The sequence below is a fragment of the Capra hircus genome (assembly GCF_001704415.2).
Source record: "Capra hircus breed San Clemente chromosome X unlocalized genomic scaffold, ASM170441v1, whole genome shotgun sequence".
Lineage (NCBI taxonomy): Eukaryota > Metazoa > Chordata > Mammalia > Artiodactyla > Bovidae > Capra > Capra hircus.
Window position 1 is genome coordinate 10,276,494 of NW_017189516.1, and position 25,952 is coordinate 10,302,445.

Consider the following 25,952-nt stretch of genomic DNA (forward strand, 5'->3'; position numbering starts at 1 on the left):
AACGGCAAAAAACATTTTATTTTTATTCTATGAACAATTACACTGCTTAGGTGGCTTCTTCTTTATTTCACGAACAAATACATTGGCTCAGATGACTTCATACAATGTCAAGAGCAACTCAATTCGTGAAGCACATTTCTCTTATTTCTATGTAGGTGTAACAGGTTCCATCAGACAGAAGCCTTGGTTTTGAAATACTGCCTTTAAAACATGTTCTCTTTGCAGCATGTCTCTCCTTCTCTCAACCCGCCACTCTCAAAAACTTATTTCTCTTTTGCATTTTGCTCTACACGTTCACATTTTGTTCTACATATTTTGCATTTTGTTCTACATGTTAAGAATAGCATATAAGTAAGATCCAAGGTATATCCAAAGGGCTTTTGAGTATCAGCACAAAATGGTTAACAACAACAGAATCCTTGGGGAAGAACAATCATCATTAACAACAGGAAGCGTTTTTCAAAGAATTTAAATTCTAATATTCATAGTTTCACAGCATCAAATATATCTTCCTAAAACTCCTTACTAATAGATGAAGCCAAAGATGACTCATCTCACACAAATACATTCTCAGATAACCTCAAATACCCTGACTTTGTTTTTTGGCAAAAAAATCCTTGCTGAGCTTTCTCATCACATCCCCATGAGTTATCCCTTCTGTCTCCCTCTTGACTTTTCTATAATTCTCCTGTACATATTTGGCAAATGGCCTCACGTGGGGCTTAATGGGGGTTCCATCTTTCCGAGTTAGTGGCAACATGGCCAGAGAGCCCTTGCACCTGGCACAGATGAAGCGGGTGGTATCCAGCGATCTGCTATAGCGCCCGACCCTAAGGAGGAAAGAGACACCACAGAGCAAAGGAATCAGTTACTGTACCTCCACATCTTCTCAGAGCTGCTGGCCTTGGGTCCAAAGCCAGACATTTTCTGTGGGATCTCAGAAAGTAGGACACCACGAAGGGGCTATGGTCAGGCCAGCTCAAAGCAGAAGAGAATGGAGAAAGACATCACAGAAAGGTGTAGAGAAGTTTTACTCCTCAAGTCAGATAGCCATGTACTTCCTAAAGAGCCATGTGGAGGCCACAGTAAAAACATAATTGGAAAAGTCTAAGGAGAAGGGTCTTACCTGAATTTGCACTGAGTACACTCGTAATGAATCTTGTAGTTAATCTTGTAGTTATGGCAACGGGTGACCTTGGGCAACTCCGGGTGCACCATATTCGATTTTCGGGCATAGTATCTCCACATGTCACCATGAGAATCACGGATGCCATCGAGCAGCCAGGAGGCTGCATGGCATAACTCATGGATCAAAGTGTCTCGGAGTCGGTCTTAGGAGAGGAATGGAAAGAAATCCTGAGCCTTAAACCAATTACCACTGGTCTGTTACCCAACCACCCCTAGACTTTCCACCCGACCAGATCCACAAGCATATGTGGGCAGGAAGAAGTGTTATCTCCCCAGGATGCTGAAAGTGAAATTTCAACCTACTCCAACCCAATTTTGTTAATGGCAGAGAGCCTCAGGTGAGCAAGTACTTTCAGAAAAGCTCCAGTGTGCTCTTTTTATGGGACACTGCTACAAATACATCCAGCTGAGACCCAGTCGCCACCCTCTGAGAACATCAGTGGGGTTTGGTCAGGAGAAGCTCCATGGAAAAGCTGGGCAATAAACAATTGGCTGGATGTGGTGGGAAACGTGAGCCAAGGTTGGGGTCAGGAAAGTGTGCAGTCTATTTTCAAAGCCAGCGTGAAGAAAGGCTAGCTAAAGCACAGGTGGAGTAGTCAGAGACAAGACTGGCCAATGGAGGGGGGCAGAGTACAATGGCCTCGTAAGCCATACTCCAGGCATTGGCAAGCCTGAGGTTTCCTATCAGGAAATCACACGGAGCAGGGAGAAAACTGAGGTGACAGGGGTCCATAGCTGGGCAAAGGCAAAGACAGAGAAGGAATGATAATAGGAGAGTCATTATGAACATCCAGTGATAGGCTAGATATAGGGACCCTTGAACTTGTTACTGGGAGAATGGAGATGCTGCCGCCTGTAATGGGGAGCTGCAGAAATTAAGTTAGGCCTGGCAGAAATATGGACAAACTAGACTCTCAGTGGCGGTGAGACATCCAATAATAATGTCCTCTAAGCAATACACAGTAGACCTGTCAACCCAGGAGTGGTAGGGAGGCTGTGATTCAGGCGGCCGGAGGACACCAGCACCCAAGAGAAGCCCTTCAGGTGTGGGAAGGAAGCACGGAGAGGAGCCACTCTACTCCCACTGTTACCTGCAGAGTCGCAGACTTTCAGAGAAATCTGAATCTTAGCATAACGCTCTCTCTTAGGGTATCGAAGCTTGCCAGTGGTACATAAGCCAGCAGTTCTCAGCATCTTATTATTCCAGCCAATGTCGATTTTCTCCGGCAACTGAGAACAAAAAGCAAACAAGAACAAATCAAAAAGCAGTTCTAAGCAGATCAGAAAATATCAACTCAAGAGTTGTGCAAATCTAACATTCTGGGGATAATAAAATGTAAACTGAAGCCCAGGCAAAGACAAGATTGTTGCAAGAATATGAATGCAGAATCTCTGCTCCCTTGCATGGAGACAAAAGTCAGGGGCAGCCAAGGAAAGGACACTTCTGCTGGGCTAGGAGACAGAGACCGTGCAACTCAGAACACTTAAAGGTTCCACTCATCAGAGTCATCTGATGTACTACCAGTGTCATCAGGAAGGGCTCCAAAGGTTGGGGAACCTTTAGAAAGATCTAAGAACTTTCCATGCAGAAAGTTTTGTCACCAGAGACAATAAAGTCTGAAAAACCTAATGACCACAGGTCTCTCTGCCTCCAGATTCTCTCCGATCCAGTCCATACCCCCATACCACTGACAAAACCATTTCTTTCAGCAGCCACTCCATGTTATATCATATTCCTGGGCAGTGGTGCCTACTGATTTCCATTTTTCCAACCTGATTCCCAAGACCCTCTATTAACCAGGCCTACACCAGCTAACATGTATTGTTCACCATATCACAGGTCCTGTTCTAGGCACTTCAGGGGGATTCACTTACCAGGCCTAACAGTAATTCTGTGTAGTAGGCAGGAGGTATACTACTACTGCCCCCACTTCACAGATGAGCAAACAGAGGTTCAGTAACGCCCAAGGTCCCATAGCTGTTTCCTAGTATCCTTAACACAAACCCTCTCTTCCAGATAGTCAAGCCTCAACACTTGTCATCTCCCCAACCACTGCTCTTCTCTCCCCTTACCATCCTTCAAGACCCAAAACAAGTCTCAGTCCCTCCAGGCAATCCTATTTCCCAACTTGCTCAGGCTCTCAGTGATTTCTCCCTCTGCTGATCGCCTATGGTAGTAACAGTCTGGACCATATACTATAACCCACAAAACAGTCTGTTTCTTTCACATATGCATGTCTCATCTCCCCTCCCCATCTAAACTCACACTTCTCAAGGGCAGGAAATATACAGTTAGTACATCTGCACACCTCCCAGCACCCAAGAGAGCTGGGCATACAGCAACTGTTCAATAGGTGCTTATTCATTGACTCTACCTTTTGATCAAAGACAGATCTGTTAAGCAGAGCGTAGATTTTCTGAATCAGTTCATCCTTATTTCGTTTGTAATTCCTTCCAGAATACTGCTTTACGTTTTCAAGGCCATGAAAGAAACATCCAGCTATTTCGCACTGAGAATCCCTGCAAAAGTAAAAAAGGCTGAGTTTTATAGAGTGAAAGAAATCAATAGAAGAAATGCATATATACAGGTCACGACAAGAGAGACTTAGAAGACTCGCTGGTCTCTCTTCCTTCCAGCTCCTGCTACAAGGGCATCTCCTATAAGGTTCCATTCATAGCCTTTTCACCTTCACTCCCCGCACACTGTCAGAGATGTGAAGCCCATGGTTCCAACCCGAAAAGGAGCAATCCCATACCTGGATCTGCAGTCTCCACCTCTCTCCTAAGATCTAGTTCTGAGTTCACAAGTGCCCAGTGCAAATTTCCAACCAACTAACCTGAGTATGGAGGAGCCTGGTGGGCTACAGTCCATGGGGTCGCAAAGAGTCGGACATGACTGAGCAACTTGACTTCACTAACCTGAGTATGTCTCCAGCTAAATGTGTTTAATCGTCCAACTTTTGTTACAATAGGCTAAAAACCTGAGACATTTTAAAATCCATTTTCTCTTTCGCCCCATATTCAACTAGGTACAAAGACAGATCACTGTCTGCTTCACATCATCTCTTCCAGCCAGCCTCTCCTTTCCACCCTGCTGTCATCACCCTAGGTCAAGTTCCTGTCCTCTTCTCTATGCCTTGCTACTATAACATCCCACTGTGTTCCTTACCTACAGGCTCTTTTTCTTCTAATCCAACCACACACATACACCTTCAGATTAATTTTCCTAGGCCATGTTCCAGTGATGTCCCTCTCTGTGTGGCCTAACATTTAAGGCCCAGGTCAACCTGGTTCCAACCTCTATTTCCAGCTACCATTTCCACTCTGGCCAAAGCGAGCAACTTAAATGTTCCCAGGACATGGACTGACATTTCACATAGTTCATTCATACCTTGGCAAAACCTATTTGTCCATGGCCTAGAATAGTCACACCTTCACTTCTCCGGAGACCCACCCTCTGTGGAGCGCTTCATCATTTGCCAAGAATTTCTTTTTTACATCATCATATTTAATCCTCACACCATCCTCCAAAGAAGACACTACTATTCTTTCCATTTCCACTTAGCACATGACAAAACAAAAGTTCAGAAGTTAAATGACTTACCCAAAGTTCAGAGACACTGAATATACTGACCCAAATCTTGTGGTCTTTCCATTAGACCACTATTGCTGTCCCATCTTTCAAGGCATAATTCAAATGCACAAAGAATAGTGCAAAAAAAAAAAAAAAGAATAGTGCAGAGCCCATAAAAAAACACACTTGTAATAACTATTTAACATTTTAATCTTGGCTTGGACAGTCCACAAATCCAAAAAGATCAGCCCACAGAGCTGAAAAGATAAACCACTAGCAAACATAGGGAAGTGTTTCTGACTTAACAGAACTTCTGAAACGGAGATTTTGCCAAGACACTTGTTACCCCTTAAGTCACAAAATAAAACCCTATGAGAGGTGCCTGAGCTGCAGGTGGGGGAAAAGTACCAGACAATACAAAGGCAGCTAAAGATAGAATCTCTCACCCCAAAACCTGATATGGGTGACTAACATTTCTGCCTCCAATTATTTAGCTCTGAAAGCAAATTTGCATCAGAAAAGGTGGCAGATAAAAACCTAAACCCTCTATAGACCTCAGCAGAGAGCATGACCCTTGCATGTGTCTGTGCTCATGTCAAGCAGCTTGAGGCTTAGCAAGCCTTCACTTCAGTGGTGATGCCACTCTACTGCAGGCTGAGCATCTCCACATCAGAGGAACCAACAAGACCCCAGACAAGTACATCAGACACCATGACCAGCCAGCAGCCTCCACGGGAACAATGCTGAGAACAGGAAGCCTACAGACTAAAACAGGAAGCAGCAAGGCAACAGCGAAGAGTCCCAACAGGCCAGCCTTCTTTGGATGAGGCAGAGGACAGCGACACAAAGGAGCAGCTTTTTCCTTCATTCGTCACGTTCTCTAGCAAAGCAACCTGGGACCTACCCAAGACACATGTCCCTAGAAGCAAAGCACCTTAAATATGGATCTGAGAATCCAGAGAAGAAGCTTTGCTAAAAGAGGGCCCATCTAAGAAAGGGTACACCAAACTGAAGAGAAATGCAGAAACAGAAAGCCTCTTTACTCAAGTCCAGTTTCTCTGTTGCCCTCACGCCTGACATATCATTTTTCTTCTTCCCTTAAGATGCATTTATTGCCCTAAAATACAGGTAAAAAAAGAATCATACAGTCCTTCAAATATACCCCTTCTTTTGTAACATAACTCAGATGGAAGTATACATTATTCCTGAATGCAAGTTAAAAAAAAAAAAAAAAAACATGTTCACTCTATCACATTTTTAAGAGAAAAAGTGAAGTTCCTAGAATCTAAGTGAGGAAATGCATTAATTTTTTTTTTTTGCTTCCTTTGAGCATTAACATGTCTTTGGTCTAAACGACCTGCTGTTTTCACTATCAATATAACAATATAATACCAGTATCAATATATACATAACATATAGCTTAATAAAGATAAATGGACTGCAAGCGATCCCTTTCATCCTAACATTTAAGATATAAAAATTAGCAAGAATATATAGGTAGTAAGAATAAGGGTTCATATAAAATAGATAATCAACAGGGATCTACTATACAACTCAGGGGACTATACTCAATATTATGTAATAACATCTAAGGGGAAAGAATCTGAAAATACACACACTGAATTGCTATGCTGTATACCTGAAACTGAGATGATATTGTAAATCAACTACACTTCAATTAGAAAAAAAAATTTTTTAAGGGTTCATCTGAAACCCTGGAAGATAATCTTGACTGCCTCCCCTCAATTCCAATGGATGGGAACACATTCATGCTACCTTCTCACCATTCCTACTACCTTTGCTTTTAGTTCTGGGAAAACTGGTGGCCATAGGGCTGTATCTAGCCTGAAAAAAAATGATCTTGTTTGGCTATACATCATTTAAACAATCTGAGTCTAAAGACAAAGGAAATCTCAGAAGCCAGAGCTGCTGTGGGGGTAAAAGCTCCAGTCTGCCCAGAACCGCTAGGTTCTGCGTGGAGCGCCCACACCAGCTCTGCTAGGGAGACAGAGGAAGGGGACACAGAGGTTTCTCCTCTCCCCACCTTCCTCCTGCTGCTGAGTCTATCCTCCCAAATCAGGGATATAAAACTTGTTCCATGCTGCCCACTAGACCCCTTCACTTCCCCAAAGACCCTCCCACGTGACCAGTGAATGGCTTCGCATGTGACAACTGTGCAGTCAATTCCTGAGCCACTGACTGTGAGCAGTACATACCCAGGCTTGGATTTTTCAGATTTCGGTGTCTTGGGTTTCTTCTCTGAAGGCTTACGCTTCTTTCGTTCTTTAACAGCTGAAAAGATAATAGTTCATCCACACCCTGGAAATTGGTACCAACTGGCAACTAACAGGAAGGTAAACCCAGGAGAGGCCCCCACAAACAAGCCCAGAGTACATTTTAGTGTTGATAAAAACTAAAAAGGATAAACTAAAAGCTTCTTTCTGAAGCATGCATCCTACTCTAGTAGCTGGCATGAAAGGTTTTACCTACATGAGTCACAGAGCTGCAGGCAGAGTAAGTGGGGCAGGATTCTATCCTAGGCACCGAGGACTATTATGAAGCTACATGAATATACCATAGAAGGTTAGATTGTGGGGACAACAGAGGCACAAGCAGTATAAGAAATGGTGTGGCATAGCTCACACACTTGCTTTGAGGAGGGTGGTTCCCATCCTAGGCAGCACCTTTATTCAGTATACAAGCCAAATTTTCTCTCCTTTGTCTAGTACCCACACTGCTAGTTGCTCCAGCTAGAAATTCATTTATCAGTGGAAAATTCTTAAAGAGATGGAAATACCAGGCCACCTGACCTGCCTTCTGAGAAATCTGTATGCAGGTCAAGAAGCAATAGTTAGAACTGGACATGGAACAACAGACTGGTTCCAAATCAGGCAAGGAATACGTGAAGCTTGTATATTGTCACCATGCTTATTTAACCTATATGCAGAGTACATCATGAGAAATGCCAGGCTGGATGAAGCACAAGCTGGAATCAAGATTGCCAGGAGAAATATCAATAACTTCAGATATGCTGATGACACCACCCTTATGGCAGAAAGTGAAGAACTAAAGAGCCTCTTGATGAAAGTGACAGATGAGAGTGAAAAAGTTGGCTTAAAACTCAACATTCAGAAAACTAAGATCATGGCATCTGGTCCCGTCACTTCATGGCAAATAGATGGGGAAACAATGGAAACAGTGACAGACTTTATTTTGGGGGGCTCCAAAATCACTGCAGATGGTGACTGTAGCCATGAAATTAAGATGCTTGCTCCTTGGAAGAAAGGAGCTATGACCAACCTAGACAGCACATTAAAAAGCAGAGACATTACTTTGCCAAAAAAGGTCCATCTAGTCAAAGCTATGGTTTTTCCAGTAGTCATGTATGGATGTGAAAGTTGGACTATAAAGAAAGCTGAGCACCGAAGAATTGGTGCTTTTGAACTGTGGTGTTGGAGAAGACTCTTGAGAGTCCCGTGGACCGCAAGGAGATCCAGTCAATCCTAAAGGAAATCAGTCCTGAATATTCACTGGAAGGACTGATGCTGAAGCTCCAATACTTTGGCCACCTGATGTGAAGAACTGACCATTGGCAAAGACCCTGATGCTGGGAAAGATTGAAGGCTGGAGGAGAAGGGGACGACAGAGGATGAGATGGTTGGATGGCATCACCAATGTGATGGACATGAGTTTGGTTAAGCTCCAGGAGCTGGTGATGGACAGGGAAGCCTGGCGTGCTGCAGTCCATGGGGTCGCAAAGAGTTGGACATGACTGAGCAACTGAACTGAACTAGCTAGAAATTCATGTATTTAGGAGGCAGCGCCCTTCATTCATTTATCTAAAAGTTATTAAACATCTATTACATGCCAACTACCAGGCTAGACTTTGGGAGAGACTGAAAGATGAGTGAGAACCCTCTCACCAAGAGGCTCACTATCGGGAATTCTCTGATGGTCCAGTGGTAAAGACTCTGTGCTTCCACTGCAGAGGGCATGGGTTTGATCCCTGGTCAGGTAACTAAGACCTCGGATGCTGCACGGAGCAGCCAAGAAAAAAGAAAAGGCGGCTCACCATCGACTAGGGGGACAGATTCGGAAAGATACTTAACACAGTTATGTAAGTGCTCTTATTACTGATGAAGTCTGGGAACTTTGGGAACCTGGGAGGGAGGAGCAGCTCAGACTTACAGCTTCCTACAGCAAACTGGCAATTAAGCCTGGGAGCATGAGGACAACAAGGCCATCCCTCCCCCTCCTCAGAAAGAGCCTTTTCACTGTGATGGCTGCCACCCTTGGCCACTAGAGAGCTGCTGAAACATGGCAGAGGGTTAATAAGCAAGACAGACTCTACAAGACAAACATATCTGGGGGAAAGGGAACTGCGAGCCTGGCTGGCACACTTGTTGCACTAGGCTTAGTCAGTGGGACAGACATACTTGGTTTGATTGGCTTACCAGGTGGCATGGTTATGTTTTTGGTTTTATTTTTCCTTTTCCTTGGTTGTTCCACCACAGGCATAGGCTCTTCATCAGTTGACAACTTTCTGTCTAAAATCTCTGGTTTAGCTTTAGGATCATCATTTGGCAGCTGGCAGAGATTTTTCAGAAGACTCTGCTTACCAGCTGCAGAAGATAACTTGTGCTGGAGGACAGCAAACTCATCCTTTTCTTCCTCAACTTTGACAATTTTGTTCTGATCACACGAATCATTTTCTGTCACCACAGGTTTTTCCAGATCATCATCATCATCATCATCAGTGATAACTATTGGAGCCTCCTGGGTCAGCTGCTTCTTAGTATCAGACACTTTCTGACTCTTACCTGAAATTCGAAACACAATCATGTATAAACATACTCCCCCCACCCTCACACCCCCCTCAACTTCAGATTATTGAGCACAAATCAAACAAGCCAGGAACTGTGGTATAATGAATCACAGTTAAGAGTCAGTTATTTTAGACTGTTTTCCCTCTGCTACTTTATCTTGCTGAGAACAATGACAGATAAAATAGGAATTCAAACCCAGAGGCAATTTTCAAATCACATTCTCTGAGTAGCACCATGGAGGTGCTCAGGGGTTCCCACAGGTCTGAAACTTGTATATTTTCACTGGGCCAAAGCAAAAAAAAAAAAAAGAGAGAGAAAATAATAAAGTGGGTTCTCCCTGCGAATCAAGCCTGGCTTCTATAACTTAAAGGACTGTACTTTATTTTGAGATTATGTTGTCATTAAACTTTTGGCACTCTTTATTTTATGAAATTATGATGACAGATGATAGTTGGAATTTATTTCCATCATTAGAAAAATTAAAAATTGGCAATCCTTTGTTACCCCCCAAAAACTTCTTTCTTAAACTAGTCCATAAGTCCAAAGCTCTCAGAACCACTGATGTGAAAATGAGGACAGAAATTCTGATGCCAGCACCAAGAGGCCCCGGGAACACTGGGATGGTCCCTAGCCTCATGGAGGACCCATCTGTTCATCTAGAAACAAGGGGCAGCATGCCTAAGACACAAGCTGTCTGCATTCTGCTCAGAGTTCAGCATCTAGATTTCTACAATTCTGGATGTAAAAAATATAAGTCACAGCACAGACAAGTTATAAAAATGTATTTATGGTGCAAAAACTCTTTATCCTAAAATTCCATATTTGGGATAACATATTTTGAGTACCATCTATGATTTAAATTAATTATCAAAACTTAAAAAAAAAAAGAACTGCAGATATGCAGTAAGGAACGAAAAAGCAGTGGGTGTTCCTATGGGAAAAAAGTCATCCTTACTAGAAGATTTAAAGATTTCCCATGTGCAACTTAAATTCTAAAAAGTAGGGACAAAAATGAACAAATTTATAAAACAGAAACACTCACAGACCTAGAAAACAAATTTCTGGTTACAAAAGGGGAAAGAGGTGGGCGAGGGAGGAAAGATAAATTAGGAGTTTGGCATTAACATATACACACTACAATGTGTAAAATGGATAACCAACAAAGACCTACTGTATAGCACAGGGAACTATAGTCAATGTCTTGTAATAAACTAAAATGGAAAATAATAGAAAAAAGGAATATATGTGTGTGAGTAACCTAATCACTTTGCTATGAAACTAACACACCTGAAACTGACAAAATATTGTGAATCAACCCGATTTATGGATCTTCTGACTAAAGGAGTCAGCAGCTGACTTTGGCTTTGTCATTCAGGCCCCTACGCTAAAGCTACTTCCCCTGGGGCTCTATGTACATTGCAGAAGCTTGTCATGTTACACCCCCTACTCTACACCTGGACCTGCACCCTGCTCAGGCAATCTACTCAGAGCTAGAGAGGAGGGGAAAAAAGAAATCAGATGGGACAGGTGATGAAACAGTAGGAGATGAGGGTTCCACGCCACCTATCCTTTCCCTGCTCTGATATCCCAGGTTAACTAGCAGAATCTGGCCACTGCTAGCTCGGGGGGTAGTTACCAAAGCAGCAGCCAGTATTTTGAAGGGTGCCAGTACTTTAAGCAGGTGCCCGTGTCTCTTGCCCTATGTCAGGTCCTAAGCAAATGGAGATCAGTAAAATACTATCCCAAAGGTTTAAGAAGCTCCTAGTCTTCCTATGTCTCAAACCCACTGAACAGGTTCTGAATTGCAAGTAAAACTCCACACCTCCTGAAAGGTGATGAGTGCCTCTGAATTCAAAGAGGCAAGGATCTGTTATGGCAAATACACGCTAAGAAAAACAAGACTCTCTAGAATATATAAAGAGGGTAGCAAAAGGCAAAGACAAACAGCTAGACAGAGAAAACAAGCGTATCCCTGAGAAGTCACCGCCAGCTAGCCTATAAGCCTCACACATCCTCATCTCCATCAGACTGGAAAGAATGAGTCCCTTCCTCCTCCCTGTCATCCACACACAGAGAGAGATGAAGAGTGGAAGGCAAAAGAGCAGGGCAACCTTCACGTTGCTCAGGTTGAGTTCCTAACTTCCTCTGCTCCTGCAACATAATGCTCAGTAGATAAGAACCCTACAGAGGATGATGCCTGGGTTCTACGGTAGCAGGAACAGCTGCTGCTCTGTTAGGAAATTAACCAGGGAGTGCAGGGGACCCAGCCATATCCACATCCAGCACATAGGAAGGAAAAACAGTGGCACTCACTACGGAATGATTCAAAACAGAATGTTTGCCGACTCATCCTGAGATGACTGTGCATGGTGAAGCTGCACTGCACAGCTCTTTCTCTAAGTTAGTAGTATACTTGCCTTTGTTACTTATTTCACGTATCTTAGGTTTCTTTTTCTCAGGGACGTATTCATCATCAGAGTCTGAGTCAATCACCACGTAGCTGAGTGACAGGACAGAGAAAAACAAAAGCATGAAAGCAACATTCTTCTTTTCATTGCATTTTCTATTATACTTTTCTCCAGTGAGCAAAATCACTTTGAAATGATTTTGTTGGTTTCCTAAAGTAACTCTGTTCCCCTCCTCTGGAACCACTCAATCATTGTTCCTGATTTTCCATCTTTCCTAACTTCCTACCAAACCTTTCCATCTGCCTAAATCCTTTCAAAGGGAGGAATCTGTCTAGTATTGAGAGTTGAAGTGGGGTGTCAGAGGGTATGTGTTCAAATGGTTTTGGTGTGAGGGGAAAATGATTAAGGAAAAGTCTAATTGCCATTTCTCTTTATCCGCGTTGAGATCCCCCTGCCACAGATGCAGAGAGGCAGCCTCGGTGGGGAGGTTTTTCCCGGGTGCTACTCTTTGCAGCCCAAAGCCAGCACCACCTCTCTAAGTGAGCAGTATCCCTGGTGACACCCAGGATGTGGGTGTTGTGGGCACACCTCTGGAACTGTCATTTTCAGCTCTCCAGGTATTTGGGTCAGATGTTCCAGAAGGCTGAAATTCACCACCTTTATTTCCTACACAGTGTATAAGTGTGATATACCTTTATGATGAGAGAGAAAACTACTTAAAACACTGCTAGAGAACTTGTCTGCCCTCGTTACAGACACAAATCTATTCATCCATTTCCTTCATATTCACCACTTTTAAGCTGCCAAGTTTACAGACCTTTGCTCTCTTGTTGACCATTCATTCCATCCTTAAAATTCTTGATTCCTGGGACACTATTGATTTTGATTCTCTTCTCACTTGTTTGCCCACTCCTTCTCACTCATTTCCCTTCCTCACTCGTCCCCAGGTTTTATCCACATCCCTTTCATGCCAAGCCAATCAATCCCTAAGGATTGGGTAAACATTATCTATCCACCAGCCCAACTTTGCTTCTGACTTCTGGCTCCATAGTGCCAATGTCCTACCTGGATGTCCTATGGGCAGGGTCAATTTTTAGTCAGTCTACACAGATACAGCCTCACCAACTGTTTATTGGTGGTGTCTGTTTGAACCAATCAGGCAGCAATCCTGACTAATCCCTGTTTGTATCTCTTGGTTGTAAAATTTTTTTAGTATCAGCCCTGCCTGTAGGCCCCTCAATCTCAGCATACCCAAAACTGAACACATCACCTTCTTCCTCAAATCCACCCTTCCTACAGCATCCCACAGATAGAAGGCCCCAGAACTGGATCAAGATCTGTGGGCACTCCAGGAAGACACCTCGAAATGGATTTTCTTTACATATTTGTTCAACATCTATCTAGTGGAGACAGGAAGAAACCAATTGGATATTCTTAAATTTATTTTCAGTCAAGGGCTCTATAGCATATAATATTGAAAATCAGGATATTTCTAAGGATCTATGACATTCAAAATGTAAATGGCAATGATGGAAATTCTGCATCTTTGTGGTGATGTTTACAGTACCTACTCCATATACATACCATATACGTTTGTCAAAACTCATTAAACTGTATACCTAAAAAGGGTGAGTTTTTCTGTATGTAAATCATACCTCAATAGACCTAACTTCAAAAATATAAATAACAAAACCGATCATTTCCAATAGATAGCTTTATACAATGCATTATTCAGTTCTAGAATTTCAGCTGATTGCAACTGCTGACTTCACACATTGGTGTCAGGCTTGGTGGCTTGCATGCTGTAAAAATAATCAACAGAGATAGATCAGAACTAGCCAGAAAAACATTTTCCCACTTGACAGCATTATTTCGTCTTAGTGTGGGAAACAGAAACGACCAATTCACATTCCTACAGGATTCAAGGAGCTGATATGGAAACAAGTTATTTCAGATTCATTCCAGTAAATTTAGCACTATAGTTTGGCATCTGGGCAACAATCCTTAGTGTAGCAGAGGACTCCTAAATAGGAAAAGTGGTAGATAATGCTGACAGGTTATGGCCAATTCACAGAGGACTTTAACTCCTAGGCTTACCTATTTGATCTCCCTTAGATAGACAATTTGAATAGAAAATTAATATGATCAAAGCAGTGTCTCAGGAGATTAATATGGAAGTGGAATACAGACTTGATCAGAGGAGGAATAAATCAGGCTAAGGAGCCCACTTAAGAAGCTCTTGCATGAATACAAGGGTAAAAATTGATAAAGGTCTTAGTAGTGGAGACTAGAAGTTAAGGGATGGTTCAAAGAGACATTATGAAGAAGAAACTGACCAATTAGATAATGGGCCAGTGATAAGGAGTCTAGTATTTTGAACCCAGGTGTGAGATCCAACACCCATTATAACCCTGAACATAGGATTCACAGAGAAAATATGATGTTTATTCTGAAATCATCTTACCCAAACATTATTCCTTTAAAAAAGTCAATTTTCACCAATTCTACCCACCTGACGGTCTCCTTTTTCATCTTCACTCCAGTTATATCTGAATCAGAGAAAGAAAGAGGGCATTAGAAAGCATGTGAAGCATGGTCAAATCTGATTACCTATGTCTTTAACTCCCTAAAACCAAAGTCCATAAATTAGACTTGGTTAAAATTTATGGTGGACTCTTAAGTCATCTCCCATGAGAGACAGAGAGGAGATAAAAAAGTACAGAGATCTATAATGAAAAAAAGGACAGGAAGCAAATTGGAAAAGAAGCACAGAGGACATCCTCTGTTCCTCACAGTAGGGAAATAAACTTTGTTTCACCAATCTAGAGAGCTCTAGAGGAAACAAAGCTAGAACAGCTTATACCAAATGTCCAAAATCACATTTCAGTCATCTCTACGAAGACATGGCTAAATTACGCTTTTAGACTGTAAATTACTGCTTTGAGAAGACTCTACTTACAGCAGTCAGGCTCTTCATCAGTGTCTGAGTCCACAGTAACAACAGGACTGCAAAATAAAATACATTCTGTTTTAAAGGAAAGCTAGTAACATACATTCTGTTTTATTTTTTTTTCCATATGTTCTGTTTTAAAGGAAAGCTACTAACAATATTAGCAACCAAATGTCAAAAATCTCATATGAAAAGAACCACCAATCTGAGTTTCTGAAATGTAAAAAGGCTTTAAGGGCTTATGAAATGACGATCACAGTAGTGGAAGACAAGAAAAATTAAAAGCCACAAGCTGCTCAAAGCCACTTTGTGCTCTACTACACAAAGTCAGGGAAAGAATGTTAGTTGAGTATCATTAGCTATCAGTGAGAATCCTGTTTTCTGCCCAGTGGTATATTTCTATTTAAAAATATGAGGACTTCCCTGGTGGTCCAGTGGTTAAGACTCCACATTCCAATGCACAGGAAGCAAGTTCAAATTCTGGTTGGGGAACTAAGTCCACATGCTATGAGGTATGGCCAAAAAGTAAAAAATAAAGTTAAAAATGAAAATAGAGATATGAAAATGAATTCCAAGAAAGGGACCACAGGGAAAAGGACTTGAGAATGCAGAGATTACAGTTAAAAATCAAAAGGGCAAAAGAGCAAGGGGGACACCTTTTGGGGCTTTGCTGCGTGAAGAGGATCTACTGATTGGGATTGCTATCTGAGTAAATGCACAAATGCTGAAGTGCATTTCTTGGGGAGAAAACACAGGGTGATTTCAAACCTGCAACTGCTCCCTGTGGTGAACCATGGCATTGGGTCCATTGCTTCCTGGCCTCACAATCTGCCAGAGACCCTAGCACTCATTCTACCCCAGCTAGCAGCAGGCTGCTTGGCTGGTTGTTCTAGCTTCACATTACAGTCAGCCCTCTGTATTGAAGGGTTCCACATCTGCTGATTCAATCAACCTCAGATGGAAAACACTCAGAAAAAAAAATATGCCAGCAAGTTCCAAGAAGCAAAACTTGAATATGCTACGTGATGGCAATTATTTACGTAGCATTTACATCGTAGTAGGTATTATAAGTCATCTAGAGGTGATTTAAAGTACATGAGAGGATGTGCATACATCATATGCAATTATCACAGTTTTATGTAAGAGACTTAAGCATCCAAGGATTTTGGTATCCAAGAGGAGCCCTGGAAGCAATCCCTGCCTACCCCAGATACTGAGGGACAACTGTACTGAGGTGACACCAGAGCACATTCCAGCTGGGGGTTCTTTAGCTCACCAGAAAGCAAGTGACTGGACATCCCCTAAATCAGCCACTCATGATGATTCAGAGAGGCTCAAAGTCCAGTTCAGAAAAGCCATACTTCCATGCTGGAGCCAGGTTCCAATTCTAGGACCTACTCATGGGTAATCTTATCATGAACTATTGTGACATACAGCTAACAGAGGAAAATAAAGTGCTGAAGAAATTGGGCATCATAGCTCTAAAGTTTAACATATATTTATATTGCTTTACATATTTATTAGGTTTTACAAAATATTTATAAGGTTTTACATAAAAAATCAGCCTTAACCACTTCTTGTAGACTTTTATTTTGGCCTTGAGATTGATTACTGGACTGATTATATACCTTTTAAACACACATGTTGGCTCACCCCCTTGATTAAGTTTTCTATTCATTTATTGGTCATTGTACACTGGACTTATTCAATAGTAGGCTTCAAGTCATTTTTGTTCAATCAAGAATGAAATCTCTTGGTTTCCTAGGTATGGGTCAAAACGTGACTTTGGTTATATAAAATCTATTATCAATATACATCACTACATATAAACTAAAATGTGATTCATACATCATCTATCTTTTCACATACTTCTGTGTTACACACACACACACACACGCATTTTCTTTAGAGGTCAAATAAAAGGAACCAGGGATCAGAAACAGGACACAGAAAGTTATACAACAGAGTTCCACTCTAATCCCCAAAGAGAAAACACCTTATTCTGTGTTGGCAGGTAACCAACAGGAAAAGTAAAAAGGTCTGAGGACAGCACTAAGGAAGAAATAGGTGGTCAAAAAAGTAGAACGTAGTACCCTTTTCATGTAAAATGTATGACCAGGAGTCCAAGTCCCTAGAAAGTGTTTAAAGACTCATGTCACTAGGTGCATATTAGAAAATATATGCACCTGAGAAAAGCCATTTGGCTTACCCAGAACTCTACCATGGAAGGACTAAGAAATCATATTAGAAAGCTTTCAAGATATATCAAATAAAAGCCCTTGAAAACTTTTAAGTACCCAGAGATCTTCCCTTTAAAACTGAAGCCATAAACCATACAGATTATGCTTTCCTTAACTACAGAAAAAGATATAGAAGAATCAATATCAAGTTATTAGTAATTATTACTTCAAAAGAATGGGAGGGTGTGTACATGTGAGATTGACTCTCACTTTTTACTTTAGATGTTTCTGTATTGTTTATTTTTAACGTGGGCCTGTATTCTACTGGTAATTTCTGAATAAATATGGAATAATTAAATAGGATGGGTACATCCATGGTTCATTCATTCATTGATTCAACCATTTATTTATCATCTATAATAGCCAGCCCACTAGGTGACCCATTTGCTTTTCTGATCCAATTATTTTTAAAGTGAGTCTAACAGGGTAATTTTTACAATATGGGATTTCTGCATTTTTATTGTGTGGTAGTCATTAACAAAACAAAGAATCTTGCGCTTAAAAACAAAACAAAACAAAACAAAAAAAAACTACTCAGTGAGCACCAGAGAATATGAATTAGGCTTTGATTGCTCAGTGAAAACCAGTCCCCTATTCTTTGTATTATGTATCTCAGTAGCATTTCTGCCGTCAGAGTGCCAAAACCTCCTCAACGACCTTGTCCCATAAATCACTGGGAAAATAAGAGGTAATCACGCAGGAACAGCCTCATCCTCCCACCAACAAATCTACTGACCTGTCTGTAACTATAACCAACTCTGCCTTAACAAGGAATGCAGTGTCCCCTCCACTATCTAAGGCCATACCCTCCCTTATTCCTTGGATCTCTCCCCTGCAGTTCTCAAGGAATTGCTTCCTGCCACCTTCCATGCTGTGCTGCAGGACTGACCCCTCTCTCCTGGGTCATTCATTCTACGATCCCTAGACCCCATGTCCTCCAATCTTATATTTCTAGCCTTGAACTCTCCACTGAACTCCACCTATCTATATGGTATCTTGGATATTTACTAAGTATTTAAAGTGTGGCATGACCAACACAGACTTTTTTATTTTGTCCTTCCATTCTGTTCCTTTCTGAGCTCAGTCAATGGCACTACCATCCAACCACTAATGCAAACCAAAAATTTAGGAGTCATCCTTGATTTTGCTCTCTCTTACCTCTCATGTCCAATCCATCAGCAAGACCTGTTGGCTCTACTTCTAGAGTGTATTTCATCTAATCTAATACATTATTATATGTACCTCTAAGAAAGGAAAAAACACTATCAAATGATGACATGCTATCAAATGTATGAAGCATCCCAGCCTCAGAAATGTTAAGATGTGGGGAAAGTCTCTGAACTAAACGATAATATATTCTATACTTATCCAAATCTCTCCAACTTCACTATCACCACCCTACTCTAAACCATCATTACTGCTCACCTAGATTTCTGCAAATCAAACCTGGGCCTCAGTTGTCAATGAACCATTTATCTCAGAGGGCTACTATGAAAATTAAACAAGATCCTAGAGGGTCATGTACTTCTCCCCCATTCATGGCATTTACCACACTATACTGTTTATTGCCTGTTTACATGCATCTATCTCCCATTTCAGACAGTAACCTGTACATGGATCTCGAAGTGTGTCTGTTTCAAACTGTTAAGTACAAAGTCAGTACTCAATAAATATTTGCTGAATAAATGAATGAATCTCAAAAAGTGGTTCCAAAGATTGCTTTCATTATTTTCCATCCTCCCACCCACATCCCACTGAACCTCATTTTTAAAGGATTTTTTGTCTATTGGATCTCATTAAGAAATATTTTTCCAGTTAAAAATTTAATTACATACATGAAAACTCAACCCTTAGAATAGAAGAAAATAATAGCAAATGAAATAACTAACAAAGGATTAATTTCCAAAATATACAAGAAGCTTATGCAACTCAATAACAGAAAAACAAACAACCCAATCAAAAAGTGGGGGGAAAAGTGGGAAAAAGACCTAAACAGACATTTCTCCAAAGAAGACATACAGATGGCTAGTAAACACACAAAAAGATGCTCAACATCATGAGAAACACAAATCAAAACCACAATGAGATATCACCTACACCGGTCAGAATGGCCATCATCAAAAAATCTACAAACAATAAATGCTCTTGCACTGTTGGTGGGAATGTAAATTGATACAGCCACCATGGAAAACAGTATGGAGATTCCATAAAAAAAACTAGGAATAAAATCACATATGACCCAGCAATCCCACTACTACCCTGAGGAAACCAAAATTGAAAAAGACACATGTACTCCAGTGTTCACTGCAGCACTATTTACAATAGCTAGGACATGGAAGCAACCTAGATGTCCATCGACAGATGAATGGATTAAGAAGCTGTGATAAGTATATACAATGGAATATTACTCAGCCATAAAAAGGATCACATTTCAGTCAGTGCTAATGAGGTGGATGAACCTAGAGCCTATTATACAGAGTGAAGTAAGTCAGAAAGAGAAAAACAAATTATCATATATTAACACATATATATGGAATCAAGAAAGAGTATTAATGAACCTATTTGCAGGGCAGCAATGGAGACACAGACATAGAGAACAGACTTATGGACGAGAGGAGGGGTAGGAAGGAGAGGGTGGGACAAACAGAGTAGCATGGAAACATACACACTAACAAATAGGAAATAGATAGCCAGTGGGAATTTGCTGTATGACTCAGGGGACTCAAACTGAGGCTCTGTGACAACCTAGAGGGGTGTGAGGCTCAAGAGGGAGGGGACATATGTATACCTATGGCTGATTCATGCTGATGTATTGCAAAAACCAACACAATATTGTAACTATCCTTCAATTAAAAATAAATAAATTTTTAAACAAGGGGCCTTTTAAAATATCTACTCAATACTGTCTCAATGATTTATCAATTTAAAAAATTCCCCCCCCAAAAATTAATTACATATATATGCCCATCTATGAGACAGCCTGAAGTACAGAGTCAGCCTAAAGCAAAAATAAACAAACAAGTAACAATATCACCTGCATTAATGAAAATACAGTGCCCAGATACTTGACATAATGGTCCTAACTTGCAGTGGGGGCAGGTGGAGAGCCTGGCAGGTTGCTGTCCAGCCTCAAGAGCAATCTCCAAGCAGAAGTCCAGCATCTGGTCTTTGTATCTATAGCTTCAGGAATTCAGGTTTCTCAATTTTTCATCAAATGCTAGAGGAGTGACTCCTGTTAACCAAGTTTTCAAGGGGCTGATTTATAAAGCAGAATATACTTGTTTGCTTCTTAGGGGAGAACTAATGCCAACCAAGTGCCCTGGGAATTCCCTATTTGGGGCATGTTACTGAGGGTCATGGAGAGAGCCGGGACTTTACCTTGTGCATTTTTGAACACACACACACACACACACACACACACACACACACACACACACACACACACACACACACACCCCTTTGATTCTTTAGTTGAATGCCACACCTAGCATCTTTGTGCATTTAATTACTTTCATAAATTGGATTTTTCTAGGATTGAGTTCCAGAAGTCAAATTACTCAGTCTAAAGTAGGACCAATTTTATAGCTCTAGGTACATTTCCTTATTTGTTTCCAAAGGGTCATACTAGTTTACGGTGTCAGGAATACTACTATAATAAGACTAAATATTTAAAATTTGCTAATTTAAGCAGTAAATAATTTTAAATTAGCATTTCTTTCTATTACTTCTTAAGATATGTTTCCAAATGTTTGTTTGCTGCATTCTTTTATTAATCCTCCCCATTTTAATGGCTATCAAGAAAAAGTGTTTACCAGTTTTGTGACTGATAAAATACACTGAAAAGAGGAGTAGAGAAACACTTTGTCCCTGTTCTTCCAACAGTCCCACTTCCCAGAGATAAGTAATGTTTCTTATTCTTTCAGAAAGCTCTCAAGCATAAGCACATACCCCTACAAGTCAAGTGCACAAAACTTTCTTTCTTATAAATAGTATTATGCTTTATGAATTATTTTGCAACTTACAGTTTTTGACTTTATAGATCTTAGTACTTCTACTATCAGCATATATAGTTCTTATCACTTTTTTTTGGATGATCCATAATTTATTTCAAGTACACCCTTAGGATATATAAACTTCTAAATTTGTGTTATTACAAACAATGCTGCAGTAAACATCCTTGTATGTATTTCTTAGTGCACTAGTAATTAATCATACATCCTTCATCCACAGAACTGAACAAAGACCAAAACAGTCTGTGTACGTTTGTATGTGATCCAATGAGCATGAAGTTACAGGGAGAAGGGACATGGGAGAAGTAGGGGGAAGGAGTCAAGAGAAAGTAAGAATGAACTACAAAAAGAACACGTATGAAACAACCACTTGTTTTTAAAAAGAAAAAGTCCTTGTAGTAGAATTACTGGCTCAAAGGACACGGACATTTAAAATTTTCATATTGCCAGACTGAACTACAAAAAGGTTGTACCAATTTACAGTCCCACCATGACTGCATGAAATTTCCCTATGGATTTGCCAACACTGGGTATTATCAAAATTTTTAAATCTTTGCTAATCTGATATTTGAAAAATGGTAACTTGTTTAAAATTCCTTTAAATAATAAAATTAAAATTTGAATAAATTTTAATGTCTATAAGCCATTTGTATTTTTTCCCAGAGAACTACCTTCTAAAACTTTTGCCCATTTTCTCTTTGTTCACCTTTTAATTGTTGCTTTTATTTATTTTTTGGCCATGACACATGGCTTGTGAGATCTCAGTTCCCCAGTCAGGGAATGAACACAGGCCACCAGAGTGAAAGCCTAGAATCCTAACCACTAGGCCACCAGGGAACTCCCTAATTGTTACTTTTTTCTTTGTAGACTAAGGAAGATAGACTTTTATCATAAGTAATACAAATTTTTTTTCAGTTTCTTGTTTTTATGTTTTTGTTAAGATATTAAATTTAGAAAGACATTCCTCACTTCAAAATTATTGGAAATAAAATCCAGCTATATTTTCTAGCATTTTTAATGGTTTCACTTCTAATTTTAAAGTATTTTATCTGTGTGTAATTTATTTTGCTATAAGGAGTGATGAGGTAAGAATCTAATTCTTGCTGTTTTCCAAATGGTCAACCAATTATCTTCAAATTATTTGTCAGTGAAGCTATCTTTTCCCCACTGATTTGAAATGCCTTTTTTTTCCCATCCTGAACTATATTTTCATATGCATTTGGGTCAATTTCTAGACTCCCTAGTCTATGGTTTCTACTTTCTTCCACACCATACACTTATCTGTATGCTTATCTTACCTAGAAAGGAGAAAAAGAGAGCAACCTTTCAGGAGAATGAAGACTTAAGAGATGAGACAACTATTTTAAAATACCTATCATGAAAAAGAAAAATGCTTCATCTGTGTACCTCTAGAGGGGAGTACTGACAACAATGGGGTGTGAATAACAAAAGGACAGACTTGATGGTCATCAGAATGACGAGTTTTCTAGAAATTATGTTCAACAATGCATAAAGTTGCTTCATGGAGTTGTATACTCCTGGCCACTAAAAGAGCTCTTATATAGAGGGTTTATGCATTGGATAGGAGGCTGGACTCCCATGATTCTAAGATCTCTTTTTACAATTCTCATTTTATGACTAACTAAATTATACATTCTATAGACTCTAAATGACATAAATGTATACCTTTTGAGAAAATCGATTTGACAACAGAGTAGGACTAAACTAAGAGAAAACAATTTTTTCAAATCTCACCATTTATCATCCTCGACCTTCACACGGCCAGCCCCTTCTTTGGACATGTCCACATCTGTTAAGAAACCAAAACCAATTAGACGTTTCTACACTCTGCATTTGCTTTTAAGCAGCTTCTTCACTGTAACCTAAAACCAAAACTTCACTCCATGAAATAAGTATTTAAATTTGTTTATTGTCGACCTTTCTCCCACCTCGCTCCACCAAGATTCTTTGTACATCAGTCAGAATGCGCAAAGCATATGGGGGCTCCTGATGTTAAGTCACCTCAAAGCCACCTATTACAGAAATAGGCGAGAGCAATCATTCATCAGCCTCCAGATCAATTTTCTCTCCGTTATATGGCTTTAGCATGCGCTACTAGGTCCCTGGCCCAATGCTCTTTCACCCTTAAATGTATTCCTAACCCACACACACATCACCACCCTCTCTTCCCTCTCCCCACATCTTCGTTTCACCTACTTCTACCTCACACCCCAAGAAAGTCTTCCATCAGGCTTTCACAACCCCCCTTCACCACCTCCCTACTTCTGCTCACAGCTAGACTTATACAGACTAGGCCACACATCCCCACACACCTCAATCCAACTCACAAACTCCCCAATCCCCTCCTCCCACAGGGGATCAGGTCACCCTCCCCCCACAACTCCATCTTCCTACTCTCACCTTCTCCCTCAGCTAGTCTTGCACTCATCAGGCCTCGAAACCTCTGTTCACCATCACACTCAACACAGTGCCTCCTCTCCCCCTCCTTTGCCTCCCCCTCCCTCTTCTCCCCACCTTTGCACCAATCAAGGCTAGACTCCTCCTCCCTCCAGTGTTGAACCAATAAGACCTCAACACCTCCACCACCCCTCACGCACACTTCCACTCATCTTGTTTCTGCCTCTTCTCCCCAGGAGGTCCTTACACAAACAGGTCTAGACCCTTCTGCTGCTGCCTGGAGACAGCCTTGCACCAATCAGGCCTCGACTCCCACCTCCTCTTCCCCAGGGACCTAGACCCCTCCCCCATCTCACCTCTCCACGCCCGCAGTGAGTCTTGCACCAGTAGGGCCTCGGCTCCTCCATTCCCCTCTCCCACACTTGCCTCTCACCCCTAGCTGATCAGGCATCGACACCCCTGCCTCCCTCCCAAAACTTACCCCACCCCTCCCCCACCTTACCCCACCCCTCCCCCACCCTACCCCCAGGAACATACATGCACCCCTACCCAGCCTTCACCTGCCCCTACCGCCACACTCCAAACTCCAGCCGGTCAGCCTTCCACCCTGCTGCAGCTGCATGCCACCTCCCAGGCCTATTTCCTTATGCCCCAAACTGGTATAGCTGCTTGCCCATCCCCCATCTTTAGCGGAGTTAATATCACTAACACATGCACAAAAATTCCTTCTTCCAAAAGTATTAGGTGCAAACAGGCAAAATATTTTGCCAAAATCTCAGTCTCAAGATTCACGGAAAATCAGTGCCCAGGGCTTATGGTGGTCCTCACTTTAATGAAGCCTGCTCAACTGCAACAAGTTTCAAGATTTGCTCTTGCTTTGGTACCCTCCGTTCACCTACCTGCTTCTGCAGCCTCTGGCCTAGTCAGTCGCTGCTCTCCTCGGACAAGTGCGTGGTGTGCAAGGTCCCGAGCAACTGTAACGAACGCCAAGCGCAAGCCCTTTTATAGGGCCCGGGCTCAGCTGGCGGTAGGAACTGACGTATTCCCGCCCTCCCTGTACCCACCTATCAGTGTGTTCACCAGGCAGATTCAAATTTTCGCGGTTATGAATTTGGCGCCCTGGAACAGTACTTCCGGAATCACGTCCATCTCTTTCCACAGTGAATGCGCCATTTCACACAGATGACGTAGTTTAGCAATCCTTCATTTTGGGGGGCGACAGGGAAAAACCGAGCCAAATCCTCCAGAACAATTTCATCATTTGCAAGGACTTGGATAAGCGAGCCCTGTTTCTTGCTTGAATTGCCCATGCCTCTAGGTTTCTTTGCCTCCCCCAATCACGCATGAAGTTGAGGGATAGGGGTGTGGGGGCGGGGGCACGGGCGCAGGGGCACGGGCGCAGGTGCACGGGCGCAGGGACGGGGGGGGTGACCACAGGGGTGGGGGCGTGGGCGGCGCAGGCGCGGGGGCGGGCCGGGGCTCAGGCACGCAGGCCAGACCCCTAGATAAGAGTGAAGCAGCAACCCAAAAGTGCCTGGCAACACTGAACTGTGATGCCCGCTTCCAGAACCCTCCGAATTCTGCAGATAAAGAGGAGTTAACTTGAAGCTTTTTGGCACTCACTCCTGACACCAAGAAAAACAAACGGGGGTAGATTAAAAACACACACACACACACACGTAAGCAAATGCTTTCTATATTGTGCCCGATTCTCTGGCAAAAACCCATACATCCCATAATTTAAGCATTTGGCCAACAGAATACAAACAAAATGTCCTTGGCATTTAAAAATATTAATAACAATGAGTTTATATCATGTTAGAAATGGTTCCAAACGTTTTATTTGGATTTAATCCTTACAGACACTTTAAAAAAGCAATGTTAGTACCCTCATTTTATAGCAATCAGTGGCTAAAAAGTGGCAGGGAGCTAGAATTCAAATTCCAGTAGCACTAATTTAGTCTGAAGCACCAAACTGCCTATCTACATATATAAAGGTACTTTCTGATTTGATAAGAAATTGGGTTAAAAAAGGTTTATCATTATAACCTTATCTCTTACAAGAAACTTTCAATTTACCTCTAATAAGCTGCTTCCATAAAATAAGGCTTACATAACTGTGTGGCTCAGAGGTTTGGGGAAAGAATCTGAACATTAGCTGTAGTTAGTATTAAAAGATATGTGCTTCAAGTAAAGAGTGGATTTAGGACCGGAATCAAATGGTAAGTTACACAAGTTTATTCAAGGTACATAAGAAACTCCTTTAGACTGGAGGCAGAAGGAGCTGAAGCAGACTGAAAATAACTGATGCAGATTCCTGATAAATAGTCAAGAGGGT

At 41.4% G+C, this 25,952-nt stretch overlaps 1 protein-coding gene across 2 annotated transcripts; it reads right to left on the bottom strand.

Annotated features, from left to right (window-relative positions):
- ACRC (acidic repeat containing) lies at positions 1 to 24,998 on the bottom strand. Of its 2 annotated transcripts, XM_013976420.2 has the most exons (11): positions 24,679 to 24,998; positions 24,514 to 24,588; positions 22,952 to 23,006; positions 14,956 to 15,002; positions 12,006 to 14,545; positions 9,217 to 9,582; positions 6,979 to 7,054; positions 3,564 to 3,708; positions 2,280 to 2,418; positions 1,127 to 1,331; positions 1 to 830 (listed from the first exon to the last, which is right to left on the bottom strand). In XM_013976420.2, the coding sequence occupies exons 5-11, from the start codon at positions 12,118 to 12,120 to the stop codon at positions 581 to 583; spliced, it is 1,296 nt and encodes a 431-aa protein (XP_013831874.1). In that variant the 5' UTR covers positions 12,121 to 14,545; positions 14,956 to 15,002; positions 22,952 to 23,006; positions 24,514 to 24,588; positions 24,679 to 24,998; the 3' UTR covers positions 1 to 580. The 2 variants fall into 2 exon arrangements, with proteins under 2 accessions (XP_013831874.1, XP_017899238.1); XM_018043749.1 differs by having other exon boundaries at positions 24,514 to 24,998.
- Between the last annotated feature and the right edge of the window lie 954 nt (positions 24,999 to 25,952).

Coding starts and splice junctions, on each gene's coding strand:
- ACRC (XM_013976420.2), bottom strand. CDS start 12,120: ATGCTTTTGTTTTTCTCTGTCCTGTCACTCAGCTACGTGGTGATTGAC. Junction 3,709..6,978: donor TCTGAAAAATCCAAGCCTGG/GTATGTACTGCT, acceptor TTACTTTTGCAG/GGATTCTCAGTGCGAAATAG. Junction 1,332..2,279: donor GAAAGTCTGCGACTCTGCAG/GTAACAGTGGGA, acceptor TCCTCTCCTAAG/ACCGACTCCGAGACACTTTG.